This window comes from Eretmochelys imbricata, chromosome 4 (assembly GCF_965152235.1).
Source record: "Eretmochelys imbricata isolate rEreImb1 chromosome 4, rEreImb1.hap1, whole genome shotgun sequence".
Classification (NCBI taxonomy): Eukaryota; Metazoa; Chordata; order Testudines; family Cheloniidae; genus Eretmochelys; species Eretmochelys imbricata.
In genome coordinates, this window is record NC_135575.1 from 133002014 (window position 1) to 133025257 (window position 23244).

The 23244-nt window shown below is 45.2% G+C and overlaps 1 protein-coding gene across 1 annotated transcript in view; it reads left to right on the forward strand.

Annotated features, from left to right (window-relative positions):
• Window positions 1-537: 537 nt before the first annotated feature.
• The window catches only part of SUCLG1 (succinate-CoA ligase GDP/ADP-forming subunit alpha), a 31090-nt gene continuing 8383 nt past the window's right edge, over window positions 538-23244 (forward strand). The window contains exons 1-5 of the mRNA XM_077816018.1: window positions 538-673; window positions 11943-12046; window positions 15396-15512; window positions 16168-16380; window positions 16506-16563. Coding sequence (XP_077672144.1) covers window positions 625-673; window positions 11943-12046; window positions 15396-15512; window positions 16168-16380; window positions 16506-16563 — 541 coding nt within the window. The 5' untranslated portion in view covers window positions 538-624. The remainder of the gene's footprint in view (window positions 674-11942; window positions 12047-15395; window positions 15513-16167; window positions 16381-16505; window positions 16564-23244) is intronic.

Genomic DNA, 23244 nt, shown 5'->3' on the forward strand with positions numbered 1-23244 from the left:
TTCTGAGAGACTCCGGGCCAATTCCTGGAGCGTTGGCGACCCTAATCTGATCCAGCCACGCACTTGAACTTGGCTTGAATGGGTCTGCCCAGATGATCACGCTTTGGCAAGTGTTGAAGAGTTTCGCTGGCTCAGGGCCAGGCTGTGCCACACCGTGTCGGGCTGAGTCCGAAATGGAGCCATGAGGGGTGGGGCTGAACGGACGGTGAAAGGAGCCTTTCCCCTGATTTGGTCTGAGTCGGGGATGACATTCCCGCCTCTGCCCCCTTCTCCTTTGGCCCTTCGCCCTCACATCTTCCCCTCCCCCTCAGCCCTCCGCCCTCTCTTCCCTCCCTCCCTCCACCACTGAACTACAAGCCCCACAAGCCCCTGCGTGGCGGGGTCCTGCCCTCAGCTCGCGAGGACCCCTGCCCGCCAGCTGCGAAGCCGCCGCGCAGGGCCAGATGTGGGATTGGTGGCCGGGCCAGCGCCGGGCCCCATATCCCCGTGGCAGGGCGGGGCTGCCCAGGCAGAGCCGGGTGTAGGGGCGGTTTGGCCTCCGGCGTTCTCGCTGGCCACCTGCTTGCGCGCGCGGGCGCGAGCGCAGCCGCCCGCCGGGCCCCCGTGTCATTGGGGAAGGAGACGATGTCTCACTGCAGCGGCGCTTCCCGCCTCCTGGGCCGCCTCCTGCTCTGTGAGTACCGGGCCGGGCCGCCTCCCGCGCGGGCGCTAGGTCTGGCTGGCAGCCGGGGCTGGGGGGAGGCCTCAAGGGCCCCCCCTGGGCCGGGGGGCTTACACCGGTCTGGCCTGGGGCTGGAAGAGACACCCCAATGTCCCTGCTCCTCCCCGGGCGGGGCTTGGTGTCTCCGGGCCCCGCGGGGCTGGGCTGCCCCCCCCCCCGCGCCCGCCCCCGGCTCGGTGCTGCCCGCTGCTGCTGCTCTTTGCCGGGCTCCTCCTGGGTCCCCCCCCCCCCCCCCCCGCCCGGGCCGGGGATCGCCGCTGTGTAGCTGCCGCCCGGGGTAACAGGAGGGCGCGATTCGCTCCGCCGCAAGCGCGACGTCCCGGTCCGTAGCCGGTCCCGGCCCTTGCGCCGGGGCGGGTTTCAGCCGTGCAGCGCCAAGCGCTTTGCCGGGGAAGCTGGGGTCACTCTCTCCCTTCGCGGGCTGGATGCGGGGGTGGGGGGCAGAGCCGGGGGAAGAGCCCAGTGCTCCTGCGTCCCAGTCCAGTGCTCTCGTCGCTGCCTTGCTTTTCAGTCTCCTCTTGGAGCGGCGCGCTGGGTGGGGGCATCTCTGTTCTTGGCCCAGCTTCTGCTGGGGAAAGAGGCCACGCTCTGGAGCCGCGCAGAACTCTTTCGGGTCCGGAAAGGTATTTAAAGGCCCGTGTCCCTGCTCTGTCAGGCAGCGTTCAACCCTCCGTGGGCCCTTTCGAGGGTACAGGTGAGGTTGTCTTTTAGCAAAACTTCGTAGCTGTTCAAAAAAAAAGAAAAAAAAAGGTTGTATGTGTGATGGTTCTGCAAACTTTTCCTTCTGGCGCTTAACACCTGTTGCTGACGGCCTGTATTTTTTAAAAAGAGAGGGAGAAATCTGTGAAAAATTACGAAGTTCCGTAAACGTGTACTGGAGGAAACCTCCTGTGTAGGACATCATTGTCTTGTAGTACTGTAAATGGTGAGGAAAGTGTGAACACGCAGGCCCAACTGCTGACGGTGCTGGGTGGAGCTGTGCCAGCCAGCAAAATCAGAGGTGGTCATCTGTTGTTCTTTCTTAAAATACCTTTTAATTTTCCTTTTCTCTGTTAGCTGAAAGTCCTGTATGTCATAAGGCCAGCATTGAACAAACGGGGGGGTTTCTAGAAAGGATAAGAACAAATGGTATTTCTTTAATGTCCAAATTCATGGTCCATTTTGGTCAATTTCACGGTCATAAGATTTTAAAAATCATAAATATCATGATTTCAGCTATTTAAATCTGAAATATCATGGTGTTCTAATTGTAGGGGTCCTGACCCAAAAAGGAGTTGTGAGGGAGTCTCAAGGTTATTTGTAGGTTTCAGAGTAGCAGCCTTGTTAGACTGTGTCCGCAGAAAGAAAAGAAGGACTTGTGGCACCTTAGAGACTAACAAATTTATTTGAGCATAAGGTTTCATGAGCTACAGCTCACTTCATCGGATGCATTCAGTGGAGGTTGCTGCTACCCTTACTTCTGCACTGCTGCTGACGATGGCGCTGCTGTCAGAGCTAGGCAGCCACAGAGCAGTGACTGCTGCTGGCTGGGATCCTAGCTTTGAAGGGAGAGGCGCTTCCAGCAGCAGTGCAGAAGTAAGGATGGCATGGTATGGTATTGCCACCCTTATTTCTGCACTGCTGCGGGTGGGGCACTACCTTCTGAGCTGGGCGCATGGCCAGCTGCTGCTGCTGCTCTCTGGCTGTCCGGCTCTGAAGGCAGCGCAGAAGTAAGGATGGCAATACTGGACCCCCTTAAAATAACCTTGCAACACGCTTCTCCCTCCATACCCCGCAACTCCTTTTTGGGTCAAGACCCCCAATTTGAGAAATGCTGATCTCCCCTGTGAAATCTGTATAGTATAGGGTAAAAGCACACAAAAGACTAGATATCACAGGGAGACCAGATTTCACGGTCCATGATGTATTTTTCTTGGCCACAAATTTGGTATGGTGGGTCCCTACTAATAACTAAAAAATTATGAAGTTTATTTAAACTTGAAAATCTCAATTCTGCCTGAAAACTTTGTGTGGTTATAATAGTTACGAGTAACACCTAAGATTACTACAACTGAAAGAGATTCACGAAAACATTCTCTTTGCCTTTAGTTTGTTTACTTTGCAGTTGGCAGTGCTGTGTGTAGCAAGTTTCGCTGTATCGCTGTGTAATAAGTTAGACACAGATCCTGTAGTGAGCACTGAATGGACAGATTGAGGTCAATGGAGATCTGCACAGGGATCTGCTCATTTGGAATCCATTGAAGAATTGGTCCCTTAGTTGTCAGGCTTCTATCCTACAACTGATAGCATATGGGCGACTAAGCTCCCTGAATTCTTTGGAACTCCATGAAGGTGCAGCTATCTGCCTGTGTGCTTTAAATTACAGATTGGAGCCTAAATCAGTTTCTACTCTTGCTGAACCAAACATCCCTTTCTGCTCCCTTTACAAAACTTGGACAAGGCATCAGGAAGAAAGACGCTCACCGAAGGTTTTTTTGTTTCTTTTAAGGGATTTTGGGGAAGATATTTAGTATGTACTGGTTAACAGCTACTCTGTTAGGAACAACACTTTTAAAAATAATATTTTAAAAAACAAACTGCCAGTTGACAAATTCAAACACCTAAAGTTCCAAATGGGAGGGTTTGGTGAAACTTTTTGTCCAGGAGTCCAAGCCTCTGTATCTGCACCCGGACAGCATATGTTATTTTGGTTGTCATCCAACAACATACTCCATCATACAACTCCACTTAACACTTATTCTATATCAACATCTCCTGTCGTATAATTTCACATTAACCTCGTCCCTTTTCCACAGGGAATTTGAGGCTGAATATATTTTTCTGTACAAAAACAGTTAATAAATCTACTCTGCACAGTGATGCAAGAATGATTTTGATTGTAAGTTTCTGATTTTGATTGTAAGGCAGGTACAAACTTATTTTTGTTTGTGCTTGATAATCTTCCAACCTGCCCTTGATTATATTAATTGTAAAGAATCAGCATTTAAATCTTGGTGTTGTGAAATAATTTCTGTAAAATGCTAATGAATGGCAAACTAACTCAAAGGTTAGAAATTATGCACCACTTATATATGGAATGTTGAGGCATTAGAGACTTCTCACATATGTATGTAGATAAGCACACACTGTATTGTAAGTGAAGATATTGCATGATTGAATTGAAATAAGTCAGGATTCTAGTGGGGGGGGAATCATATGAGAATCTTTTTTTTTTTTTTTTTAAGCCCACCACCTTTAAAAAAAAAAATGGCTAGACATTCCTGGAATAGCTGGGGATGGGTGGGAGATTGATATAATTTATAGAAAAATATGAGCAACTTATAAGGTTGCTGTTTCAGCTACAAAGTTACTTGAATATCTATATATCATAATGTTATAGCTATGTTAAATATATTCAGGCTTTCGTATTTATAGGATAACTATAACAGTAGCTATTTTTGGGTTTCCTTTCTCTTGGCATGAAGAGGAATGATTACACAAGATGGCTATCTGATATAGGGCTGACCAGCTCAGCCTGTCATACCTAAAGCGCCTACTATTGAGGTGCTTCACTGCCGTATCTCAGGGTGGCCGTGGTAGTGGTTGTTGCGCCCCCCCCCGAACCGCCCCGCCCCATCCCACATCCATGCATGATCTGCAAATATGGTCTGCGGACATCCGCTGAGGTAAATCTTCGGCAGCACATATACTGAAATTGGACTTGAAAAAAGCAGACTTTAAGAAACTCCAAGAACTAGTAGGTCAGATCCAATGGGAAGAAAATCTAAGGAAAAAAGTAGTTCTGGAGAGCTAGCAGTTTCTCAAGGAGATGATGTTAAGGGCACAATTGCAAACTATCCTGATGGAAAGGACAGATAAGGATAATATGAGGCCAGTATGGCTCCATCAGGAGTTCTTTAATGACTGGAAAATCAAAAAGGAATCCTACAAAAAGTGGGAACATGGATGAACTGCTGAGGAGTAGAAAAGAATAGCATAAGCGTGTAGGGACAAAAATCAGAATGGCTAAGACACAAAATGAGTTTTACTTAGCAAAGAACCTAAATAATCTCTTCTTATTGCCTTAAAATACATTAGGAGTCAGAGAAAGTTAAATAATATTTAGATAAGTGAAATGTAGTCAAGTTGGCAGGGCCTGATTAAAGTCATCCTAGGGTACTTAAGGGACTAGCTGAAGCAATCTCAATGCTGTTAGCAGTTATCTTTGAGAACTCATGGAGGACAAGGGAAGGTCCTTGAGGATTGGAGGAGGATAGCTATAGTACCTATCTTTAAAGGAAGAACAAAGAGGACCTGGGGAATTATAGACAAGTCAGCCTGACTTGGATACCTGGAAAGATACTGGAACAAATTATTAAATCCGCTTGTAAGTACGTAGAGGATAATAGGATTGTAAAGCATATCCAGCACAGATCTGAACAAATAATGCCAAGCCAACTTAATTTTCTTTTTTTGACAGGGTTACTGGCTTACTCAAGGGCAGCAAGCTCTAGAAGTGATATATTTTGATATCAGTAAGGCTTTTGGCACAGCCCCACATAAGTCTCATAAGCAAACTAGAGAAACGTGGTCTAGATGAAATTACTATAAGGGGGTGCACAACTAGTTGAAAGTCTGTACTCAGTAGGTATCAGTGGTTTCTGTCAAATGGGGAGGGCATATCTAGTGGGGTCCTGCAGGGGTCAGTCCTGGGTCCAGTATTGGTTGTTAATTTCATGAATGACTTGGATAATAGAGTAGAGTGTGTGCTCATAAAACTTGCAGATGACATCAAACCTGCAAGGGGTTGCAAATCCTTTGCAGGACAAAATTAGACTTCAGTACTAGGTTGGCAAATTAGAGAATTAGTCTGAAATCAACAAGATGAAATTCAATAAAGATAAGTGCAAACTGCTTCATTTAGGAAGGCAGAATCAAATGCACAACTGCAAAATGGGGAATAACTGGCTAGGCAATAGTACAGCTGAAAAAGATCTTGATTATAGTGGATCACAAATTGAGTATGAGTCAACAATGTGGTGCAGTTGCAAAAAAGTCTAGTATTCAGGGGTGTATTCACAGGAGTGTTGTATGTAAGATGTGGGAGGTAATTATCCCGCTCTACTCAGCACTGGTGAGTCCTCAGCTGGAATACTGTGCCCAATTCTGGGCATGATGCATAAGAGAGATGTGGATAAATTGGAAAGAGTCCAGAGGTGAGCAAAAAAAAAATAATAAAAGGTTTAGAAAACCTGACCTATAAGGAAAGCTTAAAAAAAGCTAGCCATGTTAAATCTTGAGAAAATGAGGAATATCTGATTCAATGTGATGACTGTTGAGAGCTGTTATACGGAAGGACTGTGATCAATTGTTTTCCGTGTGCAATGAAGGTAGGACAAGAAGTGGTGGGCTTAATCTGGAGCAAGGGAGGTTGAGGTTAGATATTAGTAAAAAGCTTCAAACTATAAGGACAGTTAAGCACTGGACAGACAGGTTGGACAAATATCTGTCAGGGGACAGTCTGCTTTTACCTGATCTTGCCTAAGCCAGGGTGGTTGGACTAGATGACCTCTCAAAGTCCTTTCCAGCTCTACATTTCTATGGTTCTGTGACATGAAGAAGGTTGGTGTCAGCCTGGAAGATGCACTTGACAAGAATGCTTGGAGATGAGGAACAAGAGCTGCTGATCCTGATTGACAAAACAAGGCAAAGGTGAAGAGGAAAGTGGGGTACTGTATGTACTTGGAACACCAACTTGCTATTCAATAAACTATTTAAAAAATATTGCTACAGCCCTCTTGCTTTTATTATACTTTCTGTCCCTTCATATCATCACTCCATTTTATTTTTTTCTTCACATAAGAGGTTATGGTGTATCTTTTCCAAAGCTGGCTTCTGCATGTTTCCTCTCATCTTAGAGTGGATTGATTTAAATCACCAAGTGGAAAGCCTCAATTTTAATCTACTTTTCAATTTGTACTTCAGATCTTTTCTAAAGAAAGATGCATTGCCTTTGGTTGATATAACCATTAAATCATGTTGATTTGCACCTACATAAAGCATCTCTACGCTAGATCTTGTACATCTTTTTGCTACCCAGGAGGGTACACTATAATTGTATACGTTTATTTAAGCAATTGTATTGCTCAATATTTTCAGATTCTAATTGTACACTCTTAGTACGTTAGAAAATGGTGAATGATATATTGCTTATTCACTAAATTGATGTTTTGCTCATGATCTGTCAAGTTGTATTAGTACGGTAATTGGAATTTAAACACAGAAAACTGCATACAATTTTTTTATTAAAGAAAACAAGTCCTTAATACAGTACATGACCTGTTGTGCCGTATTTATAAAGTTAGAGGTTTATTCCCTGATTCTTTATACAGAGAAGCAGCTGTTGTGTTAGTTTTTGATAGAGGCTCATGGATTCAGAGTTTTTTATTGAATGTTTTAAGAGATGAGAATAAATTTAGGCCTTAACATATTATATATTAAATTCAGATTTCATTTTTAAAAGGTTTAGTTTTAAAAGGAGAAAATTATAATTTTAAATAATACAATCTGATGGGGGAGATGGTTCCCAGAAAACTTTGATTGTTATCCACTCTGTCCTATCTCCCTCACCCAATAAAGAGGTTGGAGATCTTATTGGTCATGAAATAGGCCAAGGACTAAACCTAGCTAAAGGAATATACAAAAGATTGGGTTTGAGTGGCTATCCAGTAGCAATCCCTCTGTTCCTGGCTGATGGGGGTGAGGGGTGGGGATAGGGACAAGGGGAAAGGGAGGAGGAGGCAGCTTCTGGAGTTTCACCAGTGTTCTTTCTGTGGACCCTGTTTAGGGGCTACATTTTCCAACCAGTAGGTGTCTGAAATTGGAAGCCTCTCTCTAATACCTTATGTAGATCTTGGAGAGGAGAAGGAACAATCTTTTCTCTTCCTATTTGTGCCTTCGCCCAAAACCTCCTGACTATTTCAAGGGGATGTAGGAGGAAGAGTTACCCTCCTCTACGTTTTTGCCTGCCTCCTGGCTATTGGAATAACAGTGTGGATTCGCTATGCTACCGTTAATTCAGCTGCTGCAAGGGAATGTCTTTGCTGTGCCCCTGCCACGCTTCTGTATTTGATTCCTCTTAATGAATACACCCTGATCCTGAATCTGCAGTTGCTCAAAGCTTTTCCAAGCAGCAGAGAATAAAATTCTCCTGATTCTTGTGGACCCCTATGAAATGAACAGGGTTCTAAATAACAGCAAGGAAAGCTGACCAGACTCACTGTGCTGCAGCTTTTTAAAGTGGTGGAGTAGCAGTGTCAGCTCGAGCTGTCTGTACTGAAAATCTGTCTTCACTGGACATAGCCACTTAGGTCGCTGCACTGTATTAAAACTAGGCTAAGCTGTACGAGTGCAAAAGGCATACATTTAACAGCAGAAACAAATTGCCTGATGTTTAGCTACCAGGCTTCAGACCTCTTCTAGTAGAGTGAAAAATACCTATTCTGTCATAAGTACACAGAGCTTTTTGTGAGTAAACTTACGTTGGAATACTTTAACTCCCAATTAATTGGTCAGCTGAATTGGCGTTAGAACTGTGGAGAGGCAGTGTAGATACAGGCCTTACTTGGAAATCAAGACACGTGTTCTGTTCCTGGCCCTGACTCTTCACAACTGTGAATTAGGGATGTCACTTCACTTGTCCATTTCTGTTTCCCTCTTATCCTAACTCTGTCCTGATTATTTAGATTGCAAACTCTTTGCGGCAGGGATAGTTACATTCTATGTGCTTATCACAATGGGGCTTTGATCTTGATTGGGGCTGTGACCCAAGAACCTCTGGATGCCAACTGGCAGAGAATACAGGGATCCCCTGGGTTCACCAAAGGACTGTCATGTGAGGTCTCTAATGAAAGCCTGTGTCACAATGATTATGATCAGTGTACCAGTTAAGTGTCTGTATACTAAAAATTATGTTATCTAGCTCTTTAGTTAAAAGCAGATTACACAAAGGTAGCATTTCTGGAGACCCCCTTCTCCAGGATAGGTGGCTCGAAACACTTATACACAGTGGTCCACCATGAAGATGGTGTGCTAGTTGACTTGTATGACATGCTAAGTCAAATGCTAATGAAGAACTTGTAGAGCCTTGAGAAGGAAATTAACAGAAAGAAGTAAACAACTGGGAAGGCGGAGGAGAATGGTAGTTTCAGGTGAACATCAAAGGTATGTTCAGGTATATTTGGGGGTGCAGAGAGGCCTTGGTGTCCTCACTGAGGAAGTAAATTGACAGTGGGTTGGCTTCATGAAAAGGGATTTCAGCCAGGGTTGGTTGAAAAGCTGGAAAGCCCTTGGAGTAAGTTATTTTGTAGGAAATAGGGGAATGCCTTGTTAGTTAAGTTTAGTCTCTAGAAAACGTGGTAATTTTGTTTTATATACAACCGTCTGCTTCCAGTATTCTCACTCCCTATCACTTGAATCTCTTTGATAAACTTATTCTTGTTTTCACTGTGTAAAAATATATGCTGTGTGTGAAGTGGTGATCCTGAGTTGAATCTTACAAGCTGATGTGTACTGTTCCTTTGTGAATAGAGCATCTAAAAGTTCTGTGAGCGTTCGGCATAACTGGGGCTGGGCACTCCAGAGGGACGCTCGGAGGACACGGTGGTTGGTGTGCGCCTATCGTTAATCGACACAGAGTGAGTCAGGCCTGGAAAGCTCAGCAGCTCTGCTTATGTTGCCAGAGGCTGGTGGTTTCAGGGAGCTGATCCACGGCAGGCATATACAAAACTTCCTCATGCTAAGTGCAGGTGGTGGTGATTAGGTGCTCACAACTCTGGATACTCTGGGAAAGTGTTACAGGGGCCTCTAGCACTACTGTAATTCAAACAATAAGTAATAAGTTAGGATTAGGATTCTTGGTATTTCCCAGTATAGAGAAGATCTTAAACAATAAACATGGGCCTTATTGTGCCATTTTTACAGTCACTTTTTGGACATGGTTAGGATAAGCAGACCTTCCCCATTTACTCTTCAGATACAGTGCACACATTAGACCAGTTTTCAGAGTAAGAGCCGTGTTAGTCTGTATTTGCAAAAAAAAAAAAAAAAAAGGAGTACTTGTGGCACCTTGGAGACTAACCAATTTATTTGAGCATAAGCTTTATTAGACATTAGACCAGTGTTTCCCAAATGTGGCCACGTGCCGCATGCAGTTACCAGTCACTTTTCTTGCAGCCAGGACAGCCTCCTGAGTGGTGGAGGGCAAAGTAGCAGCTCCTCCCCTCCCTGTTGCTACTGTGTATGGCTGCCTAGGTGTTTGCTAATGCTGCCAGCAGGGGTTGGTGCCCTGCACTGCCTCTGGAGACATGTAGGCACAATGGGGGAACCTTGGACTCCAGATGGCCAGTGAGTTCCTGACCCACCTTATTGGGGGTTGTAGGACTTTGGGCCTGAGGCCCTGGGACCCCAGGGTCTCCCCTCCCGCCCCACAGTGCTTGCTGTGCTGGGGCTTGCCCAGGCTGAGTAAGCCTGCTGTGAAAAGTGATATTTATATTAACAAAACATACAACTTTTACAGCAAACTTACTAGTGCAGACTGCACAGCAGACTTGCTAGCTAGGTTGGAGGCTGTGAAATGTGATATTAACAAACATGCAAAATTCACTTTTCACAGCCTCCCAGCCAGCTATCAAGTCTGCTGTGAAAAGTGATATTTGTTTGTATGTTAATATTGCTTTTCACAGCCTCCAACCTAGCTAGCAAGTCCCCTTTCTTTTTAGTATGCAATTTCTGTACTAATTGATTTTCTTTAGCTGTATATCTTTAGGGTGTTGAAAGCAGTGAGAAGAGGCACATGCAAGCATTCTCTTGCTGAATTAGATGGAAAGTGGTGATGGAGGGCCTTCCTTTTCCCCACAAGTCCAAGCATGATTTTAGGTTTGTGGTTTCTAAGCCCCAGCAGCTAGGAAATTATTGGAAAAAGCTTCTCTCACTGAATCTTTAGCCTTGAGTGATCCTTCTAGATGTTTCATATTGGCTAAGGTGTAATCTATGTATATACTCGGGGCTGTGTGGTACCTTGGCTATTGGGACTGAGGAGCTGGCTCTATTCCCAGTTCTGAAATGCCTCACTCTGTGGCCGTGGTTAAGTCTTAGGCCATGTTTTTAAAAGTGGCCTCTGTTGTGGGGTGTATTTTTTTTTTTTTTTTTTTGAAACAGGCCCTGACTCTTCACATGCTGAGCACCCACACTTAGGGTTGCCAACTGTCTAACTGCACAAACCCAAATGCCCTGCCCTGGCCCTTCCCTGAGGCATTATCCCTGCCCTGCCCCTTCCCCAAAACCCCGCTTGACCCAGTCCAGTGCAAGTGGGTGAGGGTGGGGGCCTGGAGTAAGGGGTTGGAGTGTGGGAGGGGGTGCAGGCTCTGGTCTGGAGTGTGGGACAAGGGGTTCAGAGTGTGGGAGAGGGCTCCAGGCTGAGCCTGAGACAGGGAATTGAGGTGCAGGAGAGAGTGTGGGGTGCAGGCTGTGGGAGGGAGATTAAGTGCAGGAGGGGTCTCAGGGGTAGGGGAGAGGGTTGGGGTATAGGAGGGGATGAGGGGTGTGGGCTTCGGATGGACGGTGCTTATCTCAGGTGGCTCCCGGAAGCGACTGACATGTCTGGTTCTAAGGTTCAGGAGTGACCAGGTGGCTCTGTGTGTTACCCCTTCCTGCAGGCTCCGCCCCCACAGCTCCCATCGGCTGTGGTTCCTGGCCAATGGAAATTGCAGAGTTGGCACTCGGGGCGGGGGCAGCACGCAGAGACCCCCTGCGCCCAGGAGCCAGAGGGATGTGCTAGTTGCTTCTAGGAGCTGCTGCCTGGACTTTTAGTAGCCTATTAAAATCTCCCGGATTGATTTCAGTAGCCACTGGGAGATCGATTCTGGAAGACTCCCGGCCAGTCTGGGAGAATTGGCAACCCTACCCACACTCCAGACAAAGTCAATGGGAGCTACAGGTGCTCAGCACCCCTGGAAATCCATCCTGAAGTATCTAAAGTAGGGCACCCAAAATTAAAGCTTTCTGAAAATCTGAGTCTCAGACTCTGTCCTTCCCTTATGTAACTGTAGAATGGAGTCATGTTTGATTCATGGGGTGTTGAAAGGCTTAGTTTAGTAACATTTGTAAGGCCATATAGAAGGGTAAAGTAAAATTCTAGAGACACAAGAGATTAACCTTTTTATTATTATTTTTTTTTTTTTAGTGCAGCAGAATGGAGTACGTCACTGTTCCTATTCAGCCACACGGAAAAATCTTAATATCAATACAAATACAAAAGTTATTTGCCAGGGTTTTACTGGCAAACAGGTGCGTATCTTTGGTATAGATGAAATGCTTAGCATAACCTTCTTTAAATGGAAAAAATTGAGTAGCCAAGAGATTTAACAGGTGTTCCATATTTTTGGTTTCATTTGTTGTGCATATATATGTCCTTCTAGCAAATGCAGACTTTTTAAAAGCTGAGTTATCATATCACTGTTTGCATTATTTAGCCTTGTCACCACATCTAATATAAGGTATTTCTTCAAAAAGTTCTGTAAGGAAAATATGTATTCTTTGTAGAAAGAGCTTTTCTGTTTTCTGCTTTGAATTTTTTATGCTGAATTATCTTCTGGATAAAGGGAAATGTTTTTCATTGATGAAGCAATTTGCTTCAAGCATTGTGTGTTGCTATTTTGCAAAACCATATCCTGTATATAATTCTGTTACTGTTTGACACCACTGACTTTCATCCTTATTTTGTTTAGAACCAATCCTCCATGGTATGTTAATTGAAGCTTTGTGACCTCTGAGTAAGAGGTTGCCTCTTGTAGTCACTTTATTCTTTGTATTTTCAATTTCTGATAGCAATCTGGAATCCCACTGTTTCCAATCCAGTTCATGCTCAAATTCAGCAACTGGGCTCTTTAGCTTCTCTGGTTAGTGTTTGTTCATTCAAATGCTGTTATCATTGAGACAATGCTTTTTGTTTTAAATTAAGAGTTTATTTTCCACAGGGAATCTGTAATTTTTGTCATCTTAATTCATTTAATCCTCCTTTCACATTCTCTCATTGTTACACATTTGAATGAGGAAAAGACTGCATTAGATAGAAGTGCATTGAGATGAATTAGCAGCAGCTGCCAATGGGTTTTTTTTTTCCACTTGATTATCATGTTTGTGATCTGTTTAAAGCTGATTTGGAATATAAAATGTGGGCCTTTCCTATGTTGTCTGAAAATGTATTGGCAGGAGAGAACTAGCTGAACTATTATCTTGTGATTTGGAGCCTAACTGCTCTGATAGAAAAGAAAAAAAGGCATGCTGTATTCTGAAGGTCATTTAAAACTTTAATGTGCACTGTAAAATAGCTATTCATTATGTCCACGTGTCACATTATATTACTTCTGTGGGAATTCTGCGCCACTGCACGTTTGCAGAATTCATGTCCCCCTGCAGTTTTCTTTGCTTCCTTGTCATTTTCTGAGGGGAAGCAAAGGGAAGCTATGGTGGGGTGTGGGTGGTGGTGGTGGAGTGGGGGCAGTGGGATACCCCTGGGTGTAATTTTGTGGGGGACATTGCCCTCCCAAGCAGGCAAGATGTGTAGGGGCACACAGGGTCATGTGCCACTGCCCCCCATTTCTGTGAGCGCAGAACTGCCCAGCTGAAGGAGGGTGCCACTTGGATGCTGCCTCCTGGGTACTAGTGCCGGTCATGTTCCTCTTCTGTGTGCTGGGAACTATCCTGTTTTTTGAGCAACAGTGAGTGCCAATGGGGGAAATAGGAGAGGGGGGCAGGATGGGGCAAGAGGAGGGGGATGTGAGAGTAAGGGAAGGGGGATGGGGCAGGGGATAGTGAAGAGAGAAAGGGGGAGGGAATGGGGGGAATCATGGGGAGGGGCAGGAGCCCAGTATGCAATGTCCCCTTGGTGGCAGCAGCTGGGGCTTTCCCATTTAAGCAAGCCCATCAAATCCCCACCTCAACAAGCCTCACCCCCCCTGCACCTGAACCAGCTTGACAAGCCCCCCCACACCCCTACCCTATGGAGCCTCAACTAGCTGCACCTGGACCCCCACCCCGGCAAGCTCCGCTCCCCCAGCACCTAGCCCTGTCAAGCCCCATCTCACCCTCTTCTACCCCGCTGACCCTCAATCACCTTCCTCTGGACCCCCCTGCATCTGGAAACACCCCCTTTCCCGCTCAATGAGCCCCTGTGCATCCAGGTCCCCCACTGAGCCACTTGCACCTAGATTGCCCCACAGAGAACCCTCTTACCCCACACTTGGATCCCCCCATACTAAGCCCCTCTATACTTGGAGCCTGCTGGGCTAAACCTGCCTGCCCACACCTGATGTTCCTGGTGCAGAGGGGCAGGGCCGTGGGGTGTTCCTGGGGCAGGCCTAGCCCTTGTGCTGGGTCAGGGTCGGGTGCAGTTTTGTGGCCAAGACAATGTTCAGGGAAGTGTGTGTTGGGGGTGAAGAGGGGTTGCAGGATGATTTTCCACCTCTGTGCATCCAGTGGCCGGGGTTCCCCACTGCCATGCTGTAGCCTCCACATTTATTTATTGACCAATAAAATTTTGCAAATTTTATTTTTTTGGTGCAGAATTTCCTCAGCAGTAATTATATATTGTGTGTATATATAGTGCAAATGACCTCTAATTATAGCCTTCATTTCCATGTGAATACCCAGAATTGTTTTTTCTGTTCATAACATAATGAATTCTGTTTGAATTCTCAAAGGAAAGGTTTTTATGCTTGTGCATCAGCTTTTTTGTCTTCATACATTTTCAACAGAAATTTATGCCCTGAGTTTTGGGCCCTTAATCTCAAACCCTGTTTGTGTTAATTAAATTGATCCCACTTTTTATTTTAAAGTGTGTGTGTGTTTGTGTGTGTGTTACAGTTCATTTTGTAACTCCTTTGCTTGACAATGAATTCCTTCATTTTAACAATACTAAACTCCATGGGGTACAGAGTGCTGTGGGCAGACTAATACCTTTCTCCAGAGAGTGAGATCTTATCTCGCTCATTTTTCGCTGTTTTTCCACATATAACAGTTTCCCTCTTGATTTTCAGATCTCTCCAAGAATTTACTCCACTTTTCCCCTGTCACCCTCCTTTCCAGGCCCATGCTCCTCTGCCCTCATTATTAATTTGTGCTGCCTCATTTATCTAGAAACTTTGCACCTCTTTATTTCCCTTCAAGATTGAGATCACTCCCTCTCTTCTAAATCTCATTCCAAAACTTTTCTCTTCTCCTCAGTTTACAACTGTGAAGTTGCTTTGGTTCTACATAGATTATACAAACACAGGAATATGTTAAGAGTACCAACAGTTTTAATAGTGAATAGTTGGGTTTCCTTTTTTAAACAATAATTTGATTTAGAATATTACACTTCTTTAGAATGTTTGATAAATGTGCTGCAATTTTGCATACATTGAAATGAGCCTTTTAGATGGCATACATAAAACTTGTCGTTTATATTTTACTCTGACTTTGACATATGCTTCTAATTTACTTTCTCTTATTGGCATATATTTGTTCTTAATTACATTATTTGTTTTTAATTATAATTTGTTCATAATGTGCCTTCAATTTTTAAATGTTTTATTTGAAGGTGTATAAAAGTGTTCGTTCTTGCTTGCATCTGAAGTTTCCTGTGTATCTCTTATAGGGCACCTTTCATAGCCAACAGGCATTGGAATATGGCACCAAACTAGTAGGTGGAATTTCCCCAGGGAAGGGGGGCAAAACTCATCTGGGCCTGCCAGTCTTTAACTCCGTGAAAGAGGTAATTGAATAGTAATGGATTGACTACTAGACAGTAAAGATGCGGGTGGGAAGAGTGTCAAAGTTGAACACGCTAGAACACGTCTAGCATCCAGAGTTGAAGAGGGACAGAATTTGAGTGGAGTCATGGTTACATTTCTGGTTTTAAAATATGTGAGAGATAAAACCAAGGTGGTCTGCGATCAGTGTCTGTATAATAGTGGGCACAGCTAATGAATCAAGTTGGAGTTCCATTTTAAAAGTCACTTTTTGATTTGTACATATAAATAAAATAAGGGCCTAGATGTCATTTGGTGTCAACTTACCTTTATTTTATATGGAGAGTCTTAGATATCCTTCATGACTTAAGCTCTTGATAAATAGATCATAAAAACTGAATGAATAAATGGACTGAAGAGGACACTTTGCTGTATGTGGTGTAAACTCCCTGGAAGATTAATCTATTTTAAGAATCAGTTCTGCAGTTACTCCGTTTATATCTCCTGTTAATCTGAATGAAATTGCTATGCACAGACCTGCTGTGACCATAGACTTTTAAACTTCTGATTTATTTTTTGTCATAAATATTTAAATAGATACATTTAAAGAGTTAGTTGCCCAATGTACTCTTAAGGTTTACTGAATGTTTAATATGCTTTTTGTTAATGCATGTTTAGGCTAAAGAACAAACAGGTGCCACTGCCTCTGTTATATATGTGCCTCCTCCATTTGCTGCTGCTGCAATTAACGAAGCTGTTGATGCAGAAATCCCCTTAATTGTGTGCATTACGGAAGGTATTCCACAGCAGGATATGGTTCGAGTTAAACATAGACTGATCCGTCAGGATAAGACTCGACTAGTGGGCCCAAATTGCCCTGGAGTCATCAATGTAAGTGTTTGAAACAAACATTTCTTCTAATTTTTTAGAGACTAATTCATCTTCAGTGAATTTTCAAAAATATTTTCATCATGATTTTTTTTTTTTTAACGTATTTGTTATTTCTACTCTTTTAGCCTGGAGAATGCAAAATTGGTATCATGCCAGGCCACATTCACAAGAAAGGAAGAATTGGTAAGCCTTGCATATTCATGCTGAAGCTGAAATATGTTGCTTTATCAGGTCACGTCATGACGTATAACTAAGCAATAGATATACTGTGTAACAAGTTATTAGTGAATTTAGCAATGGTCAGTGGAGCCAGATTGACAATTCTGGAGACTGAAGCCCCTTATTTTGCCACAGACATTGCTTGAGCAGAAGTAATGCAAGCAAGAGGTTGAAAAGGATTCTTGAGGCAATGTGAGCCACTTTGTTTTCTTAAAGGAACTATGCCTATAAAAAGCATTAAAATCCTCAAATAAAGAACCAAACTCCGAAACACTTATTTTCTCAACACTGTGAGGGTTTTAAGAGGGAGGAAAATAGGCTTCTCACTGAATGTTGATTTGTCTGCACCTATATACCATGCTGATGAGTATGTGATAAATATCTGAATAGGGCACATCAGTGGTTCTCAGACTTTTTGTACTGGTGACCCCTTTCACATAGCAAGCCTCTGAGTGCGCGCCCCCCCCCTTTTAAAACCCACCTTTTTATATATTTAACACCATTATAAATGCTGGAGGCAAAGCAGGGTTTGGGGTGGAGGCTAACAGCTCGCAACCCCCCCCATGTAATAACCTCCTGACCCCCTGAGGGGTTCCAACCCCCAGTTTGAGAACCCCTGGGGTAGATATTTTCAGAGGGGGGCAGGGAGGATAGACTGTATGAGGCTGCGACATGCCCAGCATCACACACAGGGTCAATGACACAACCAGGATGTCTGGAGTCTTGATTCCTACTCCCCTTCTTAAAACACTAGAAACTTTTTTGTTAAAGCTACAATGTATGATACGCCATGTAAACTAGGCGCTATTACACAGAGCTTTTGGGCTTCTACTGTAGACAGGGTACACTTGGTTTGACTTCAGAATTGTGCACCATCTGGTGTCACTCTTCACAAGATTTTTACATGTGAGATGGTGCTTCTTAACTGCCAGCTGGGACATCCTGAGTCAGAATCAGAAGGAGAGGAGTGTGCTAGCTAAGCTTCAAAACTCTTGCATTTAGTGTCACTGCAGTGCAAATTCGAAGGTGAAAGCAGAAGCTGGATGCAGTATTAAGTATTAGCATTCGGGTCACACCTCTGGTTTCAAAAGTAGCCATAAACCTGAAATTGAAAAATCAAAGACGAGTGCAGTTATGCCCTTTGTAGATAACTTCTTTTAATAGTCATAAAGCATTGGTTTGATGGTATCATCTCAAGTTGTCTGACATTCCCTTCTGAATCAAACCTCTTCTAAAAGTCTGCAAGAGATGTCAGATACTCATAAAATGTTTGAAAGAGAGAGAATCCAGGGCAAGGCCCATGAAGTACTTAATCCTCTCGCATTGTCCCCCCCAATGGAAGCACAGCTAGCAGTGTTCTAAGAATCCCGTGAGTGCAAATGTGAGCTTTGTGGCACCCGTCCCCCTCCCTGACTCTTCTTGTGCCATGTGCTTCTTGGGTCTCTTTCATCTTCTCTCCCTCCACCCCCCATTTCTGAAGGATTTTTGGATCCTTCGTAGTAATATATTTTAGTAACATTCTAAAGACACATCGACTACAGTAAAAAAGTGGCCTGTTTCCTGCTATTTAACCTCCAGCTGTTTAAAGGATATTTGATCTCAATTAAAAAAAGAAATTACCTTATTTTCATGGACTGAGTGAAACTCTCCACCATCCAGCAACACAGTTAGGCTTGAAAGAACTAGATTTAAATTAGTAAATAGAATCATAGGACTGGAAGGGACCTCTAGAGGTCTTATAGGTCAGTCCCCTGCACTTACAGCAGGACTAAGTATTATCTAGACCAGGGGTCAGCAACCCATGGCACTCATGCCAATTTTTAGTGGCACTCTCACTACCTGGGTCCTGGCCGCTGGCCTCAGGGCTCTGCTGCTGGCCTGGGGTACAGGCCACCGGCCCCCTGCCAGCTGGGGTCCTGGCCGGCGGCCCCGCTCAACTCGCTGGCGGCCTGGGGTTCTGTCCGCCAGCCCCCTGCTAGCCGGGATCCCGGCCACCAGCCCCGCTCAGCCCACTGCTGGCCTGGGGTACCGGCCCCTAGCCCCCTGCCAGCCAGGGTCCCGGCCGCTGGCCCCGCTCAGCCCACCGCCGGCCTGGTGTCCCAGCTGCCAACCAGGGGCTCTGCTCCTGGCCTCAGCCCGGTGCTCTGCAGCTGCCCCCAGCTGTGGCCCACTGGCCCTAGCCTGGGGCAGTGAGGGGTGCAGACAGGGGCAAGAGGGGGCGCATCTCAGCACCTCCCCCTTAAAAATTTTTCCAGCGCCAATGAGATACTAAGTCCTGATTTGCTGCATATATCACACCACATAGAACAGTGCACTACATTTGACACTGTGCTCCGTCTGTTATGATTTCCCCCCCCCCCCACTGTGAGTTGAGGGGTACATTTGACAAAATGTCAGCTCCTAAGAAAGCAAAGTTAGATATCCATTCATTTAAGCTTTCTTGGACAGACACATTTGGATTTATTCAAAAGAAGGACAGTACTGTTTGTGCTTTCTGTTGTGAAAGTGTTTGTCGCACATCAGGTGTTCGACATTTTGAAATGAAGCACAAGAAAACCTTTCTTGACAAAGCAGACAAGACTGAATCGATCAAAAAGACAGTAGCAGGATATGAGAAGCAAAGCAGTGTTTTTAAATGCTTAAGTGTAAGTAAAAATCAAGCTACAGAAGGAAGTTACAAGATTGCACAGTGCATTGCAAAAAACAAAAAGCTGTATACAGATGGGGAGTATATAAAAAGTTTTTCTCAGCAATTCAGAGGTTTTGTTCAGTGATTTGCCAAATAAAGATACGATCATATCTAGAATAAAAGAACTGCCTGTCTCTGCCAGAACAACTGAGAGATGCATAAGCAAAATGGCAGAAAACATTAACGAAAAGCAGACCACTACATTAAAAGACACAGCAGTTGCAGTTGATGAAAGCGTGGATATAAACGATGTTCCATGTTTGGCAGTTGTTGCAAGATACTGTGCTTTCAATGAAATCCAAGAGGAACTTTGCCTAAAACCCATGCATGGCACAATAAAGGAGGAAGGTATAGTGGAAAGTTTTGTAAACCATTTTTGAAGAAAGAGGAGTTGATGTCAGAAAAATATTTTGTGTGACAACAGATGATGCTCCTGCCATGGTCAGAAAACAGAAGGGATTTGTAAAGTTACTTGAAGATCAAATTGGCTACCCGATAGTCAAATTTCACTGCATCATCCATCAAGAAAACGTGTATGCTAAAATTTCTAATTCAGAGGTTAATAATGTAATGAATAGAGTGTTGCGAATTGTGAATTTCCTTGTTGCTTCATCTGCTTTGACTCAGACAGTTTCAAGCACTCCTAGATGAGATGGACAGTGCTTATAACGACATTTCACTTCACAGTAATATTCAGTGGCTAAGTCGTGGCAAGTTTGGTGTGCTTTGTAAACTGTTTTGATGCAATCCAGGCCTTTTTGTCGGAAAAGGGACAAAACTACCCCAAACTGGATGATGACAAATGGCTTTGTAAGCTCATGTTTCTAACTGACATCACCGCTCACCTAAACAAACTCAACCTCTATCTCCAGGGTGCAGGGCAAATGGTTCTGATCTTTATGAAGCCTGGAAGGCATTTGTTGTAAAACTAGCAGTTTTTTCTCGGGGTATTCGAACTTTGACTTTCCGCTACTTCCAACGCATAAGAAAGCTATTGACACGTTGCACTGTCAGTGTCAATGAGATTGGAATGTACATGCAAGAACTGGAATCAGAATTTTCTGACAGAGTTCAAGATTTCCAGCGATTTGGCCCAATGCTTTCTTTTCTAATTAAACCTGAAAAGTTCAACAAAAGCGACTTGGATTTGTCTGTATATCAGTGGATGGGTGTTGAATATTTTGAAATGCAGCTTATTCAGTTAAAAAGCTCAGAATTGTGGGCATCAAAGTTTGCAGATCTGCGGAGTGCACTTGAAGCTACCAAGAGAGATGATGGGGCCTCTGTTCTGACCTGCTGGACGTCCCTGCCTGTGAAATTTAACTCTTGAAGAAAATGGTGTTTGCAATGCTTTCAGCATTTGGATCCACATACCTGTGTGAACAGATATTTTCACACATGAAATCTGTCCTCTGTCCCTCTCAGAGCTGGTTAACAACTGATCACTCAAAAACCCGTGTGCTGCTTAAAGTATCCAAAAACATGCCAGACACTGGAAAACTCAGCAAGGAAAAGCAAGGGCAAGGATCACACTAAACTGATAAATTAAATTAAAATGCAGATCTTTAAATGAAGTGTCTTAAACATTTTAAAAACCTTATTTACTTTACATACAATAGTTTAGTTATAATATAGACTTTATAGAGAGAGACCTTCTAAAAACGTTAAAATGTATTACGGGCACACAAAACCTTAAATTAGAGTGAATAAATGAAGACTTGGCACACCACTTCTGAAAGGTTGCCGACCCCTGATCTAGACCATTCCTGACAGGTGTTTGTCTAACCTTCTCTGAAAAAATCTCCAATGAGGGAGATTCCACAACCACCCTAGGCAACTTATTCCAGTATTTAACCATCCTGTCAGTTTTGAAGTTTTTCCTAATGTCCAACCTAAACTGTCCTTGCTGCAATTTAAGCCCATTGCTTCTTGACCTGTCCTCAGAGGTTCAGAGAACAATTTTTCTTCAAGTGCTTGCTCATGTCCATTCCATATTAGGTGTTTGTGCTCCCCACATGCACCGGTGCCAGAAGTTTTTCCCTCAGTGGTATCCGTAGGGGACTGGCTCTGGCCCCATCTGGAGTGGAGGCCACCGGCTCCCCCCACCCTCAGTTCCTTATTGCCACCAGTTATGGTGCTGGAGCGTCTGCTGCTTTGGCTAGCCTTTTTGCTTTGTTCAGTGTTAAGAACTTTTTCTTGTAGAATAGTTGTACATAGTTAAGTTATCCCTTAGTGTTAGTGTGTTTGACTTGGTTAGTTGTGAACGGGACTTGGGCTAGGGACAGGTCGTGCTTTAAGCCCTGCGATCGCCGCAAAAAATCTGTGCCCTTCAGAGATCCCCATAACAGGTGTTTAAGGTGTGTGGGCGAGTCGCATATAAGCAACAAGTGCCGTATCTGCAAGTCTTTCAAGCCTCGGACCAAGAAGGAGTGAAACATCCATGTCAAAGTGCTCCTTACAGAGTCTGCTCCAACTCCAGCACCGGAGCAGTTGAAGTCTGACTCTGCCCCAAGCACCGCAGCTGCGGTGCGGAGCACCCCACGGGTGCCATCGACAGACCGTCACCAATCCCCTTCCCCGGCACCGGCCAAGCGACAAAAGAAGACCAGGAGAGGAAAATCTACATCCCGCAAGGGGAAGCAGAGGGGAGGAGGGCAGCTCGGCACCTCCAACTGGGAGTCGGGCCCCAGCTCAGGTCAAGTGGTCCAGCCCACCCCAACCCATGTCTGCCATGCTTGACAGTGACACGGGCCTTCGTCAGTTAGCGGTCCCGTCAACGCCCGAGGCCCTGCAGGCAGTGCAGGATATCGTGGCGCTACCGGTGCTGCCCAAACCAACTACGGCAGTACCGCAGTCTAAGGGTAAATGCACCTTGGGTCCTTTTTATAGGTCCCCGTCTCAGCGGCACCACTCCCTATCGTGGGGGACGTCCCACCAGCACTCGTCTGCATGGAGCCACCAGGTCTCGAAGGCAGAGAGGCAGGCTCAGCAAAGCCTTGACCGTTCTCCAGCCTCAGGGCACTGCCCGCAGGGCTTGAGACGCACCTCACTGGTGACCTGGCAAAGGCCTGTAGAGGGAACGCCCTTCCTGACATCAACAGCACTGAGACCAGCCCAGCACTTCACCCATGGCTTGGCACTGGTCGCGGGCCCGAGACAGTTGATCCCAGGAGCGGAGTCAGCCGTCAGCTCGCCGGTATGCATCGCTGTGACATGGATTCCCTAGGTTGGGCGGAAGGTCTTTCCAGAGGCGGACCTGCTCCAGCTTCCAGTGCTGCTCCAGATCCCAGTACTGGTCAAACTGTGTAAGGCATAGATCGCCAGAATGCCATTGCCGATCTGCCAAATGCCACTGGTCTCAGAGGACCCGCAGAAGGGACTAATCCTGAGTGGAGAGCTCCCCATCAAGGTGCAGTGATAGGCAGCACAGCGAACGGGGTCGCCAGTCCACTCAGACATGGTCGCCTGAGAGCAACCACTCAGCCTCAGTCGCCGGCACCGGGCAGGATTAATTGCCGGTGAGCCAAAACCTATCACTGGTGGTTCCCTCGATGTTGGCAGTACCACCAACTATTCCATGGCCCCAGGGCCAGTGGCTGGCTGCCTGGTACCTGTGGAACCTATGGGGCTTTACCCAGCCTTCACAAGGGCTCAGGTCGGTGGCGGGGGCCTCGGACAAACCATTGGCTTCAGTATCCCGCCCTCCCCCCCCAAGCCAGCCATTCCTGAAGAGAGAACTCCTCAGGCTCACATGGATCCTGGGGATCAGCCAATTGGACCACCAATGGATGCATCAGACCCCATGGCACCAGATTCTTCCTCCTCGTCTTCGCCTGATGAGGCAATTGTGGGGGCCCCCTCCCCCAGTTCCTCAGGATGATGCTAAGGCTCATCAGGACCTGTTCAAAAGAGTTGCCTCTAACCTCACGCTCCAGGTGGAGAAGCTAGAGGAACCA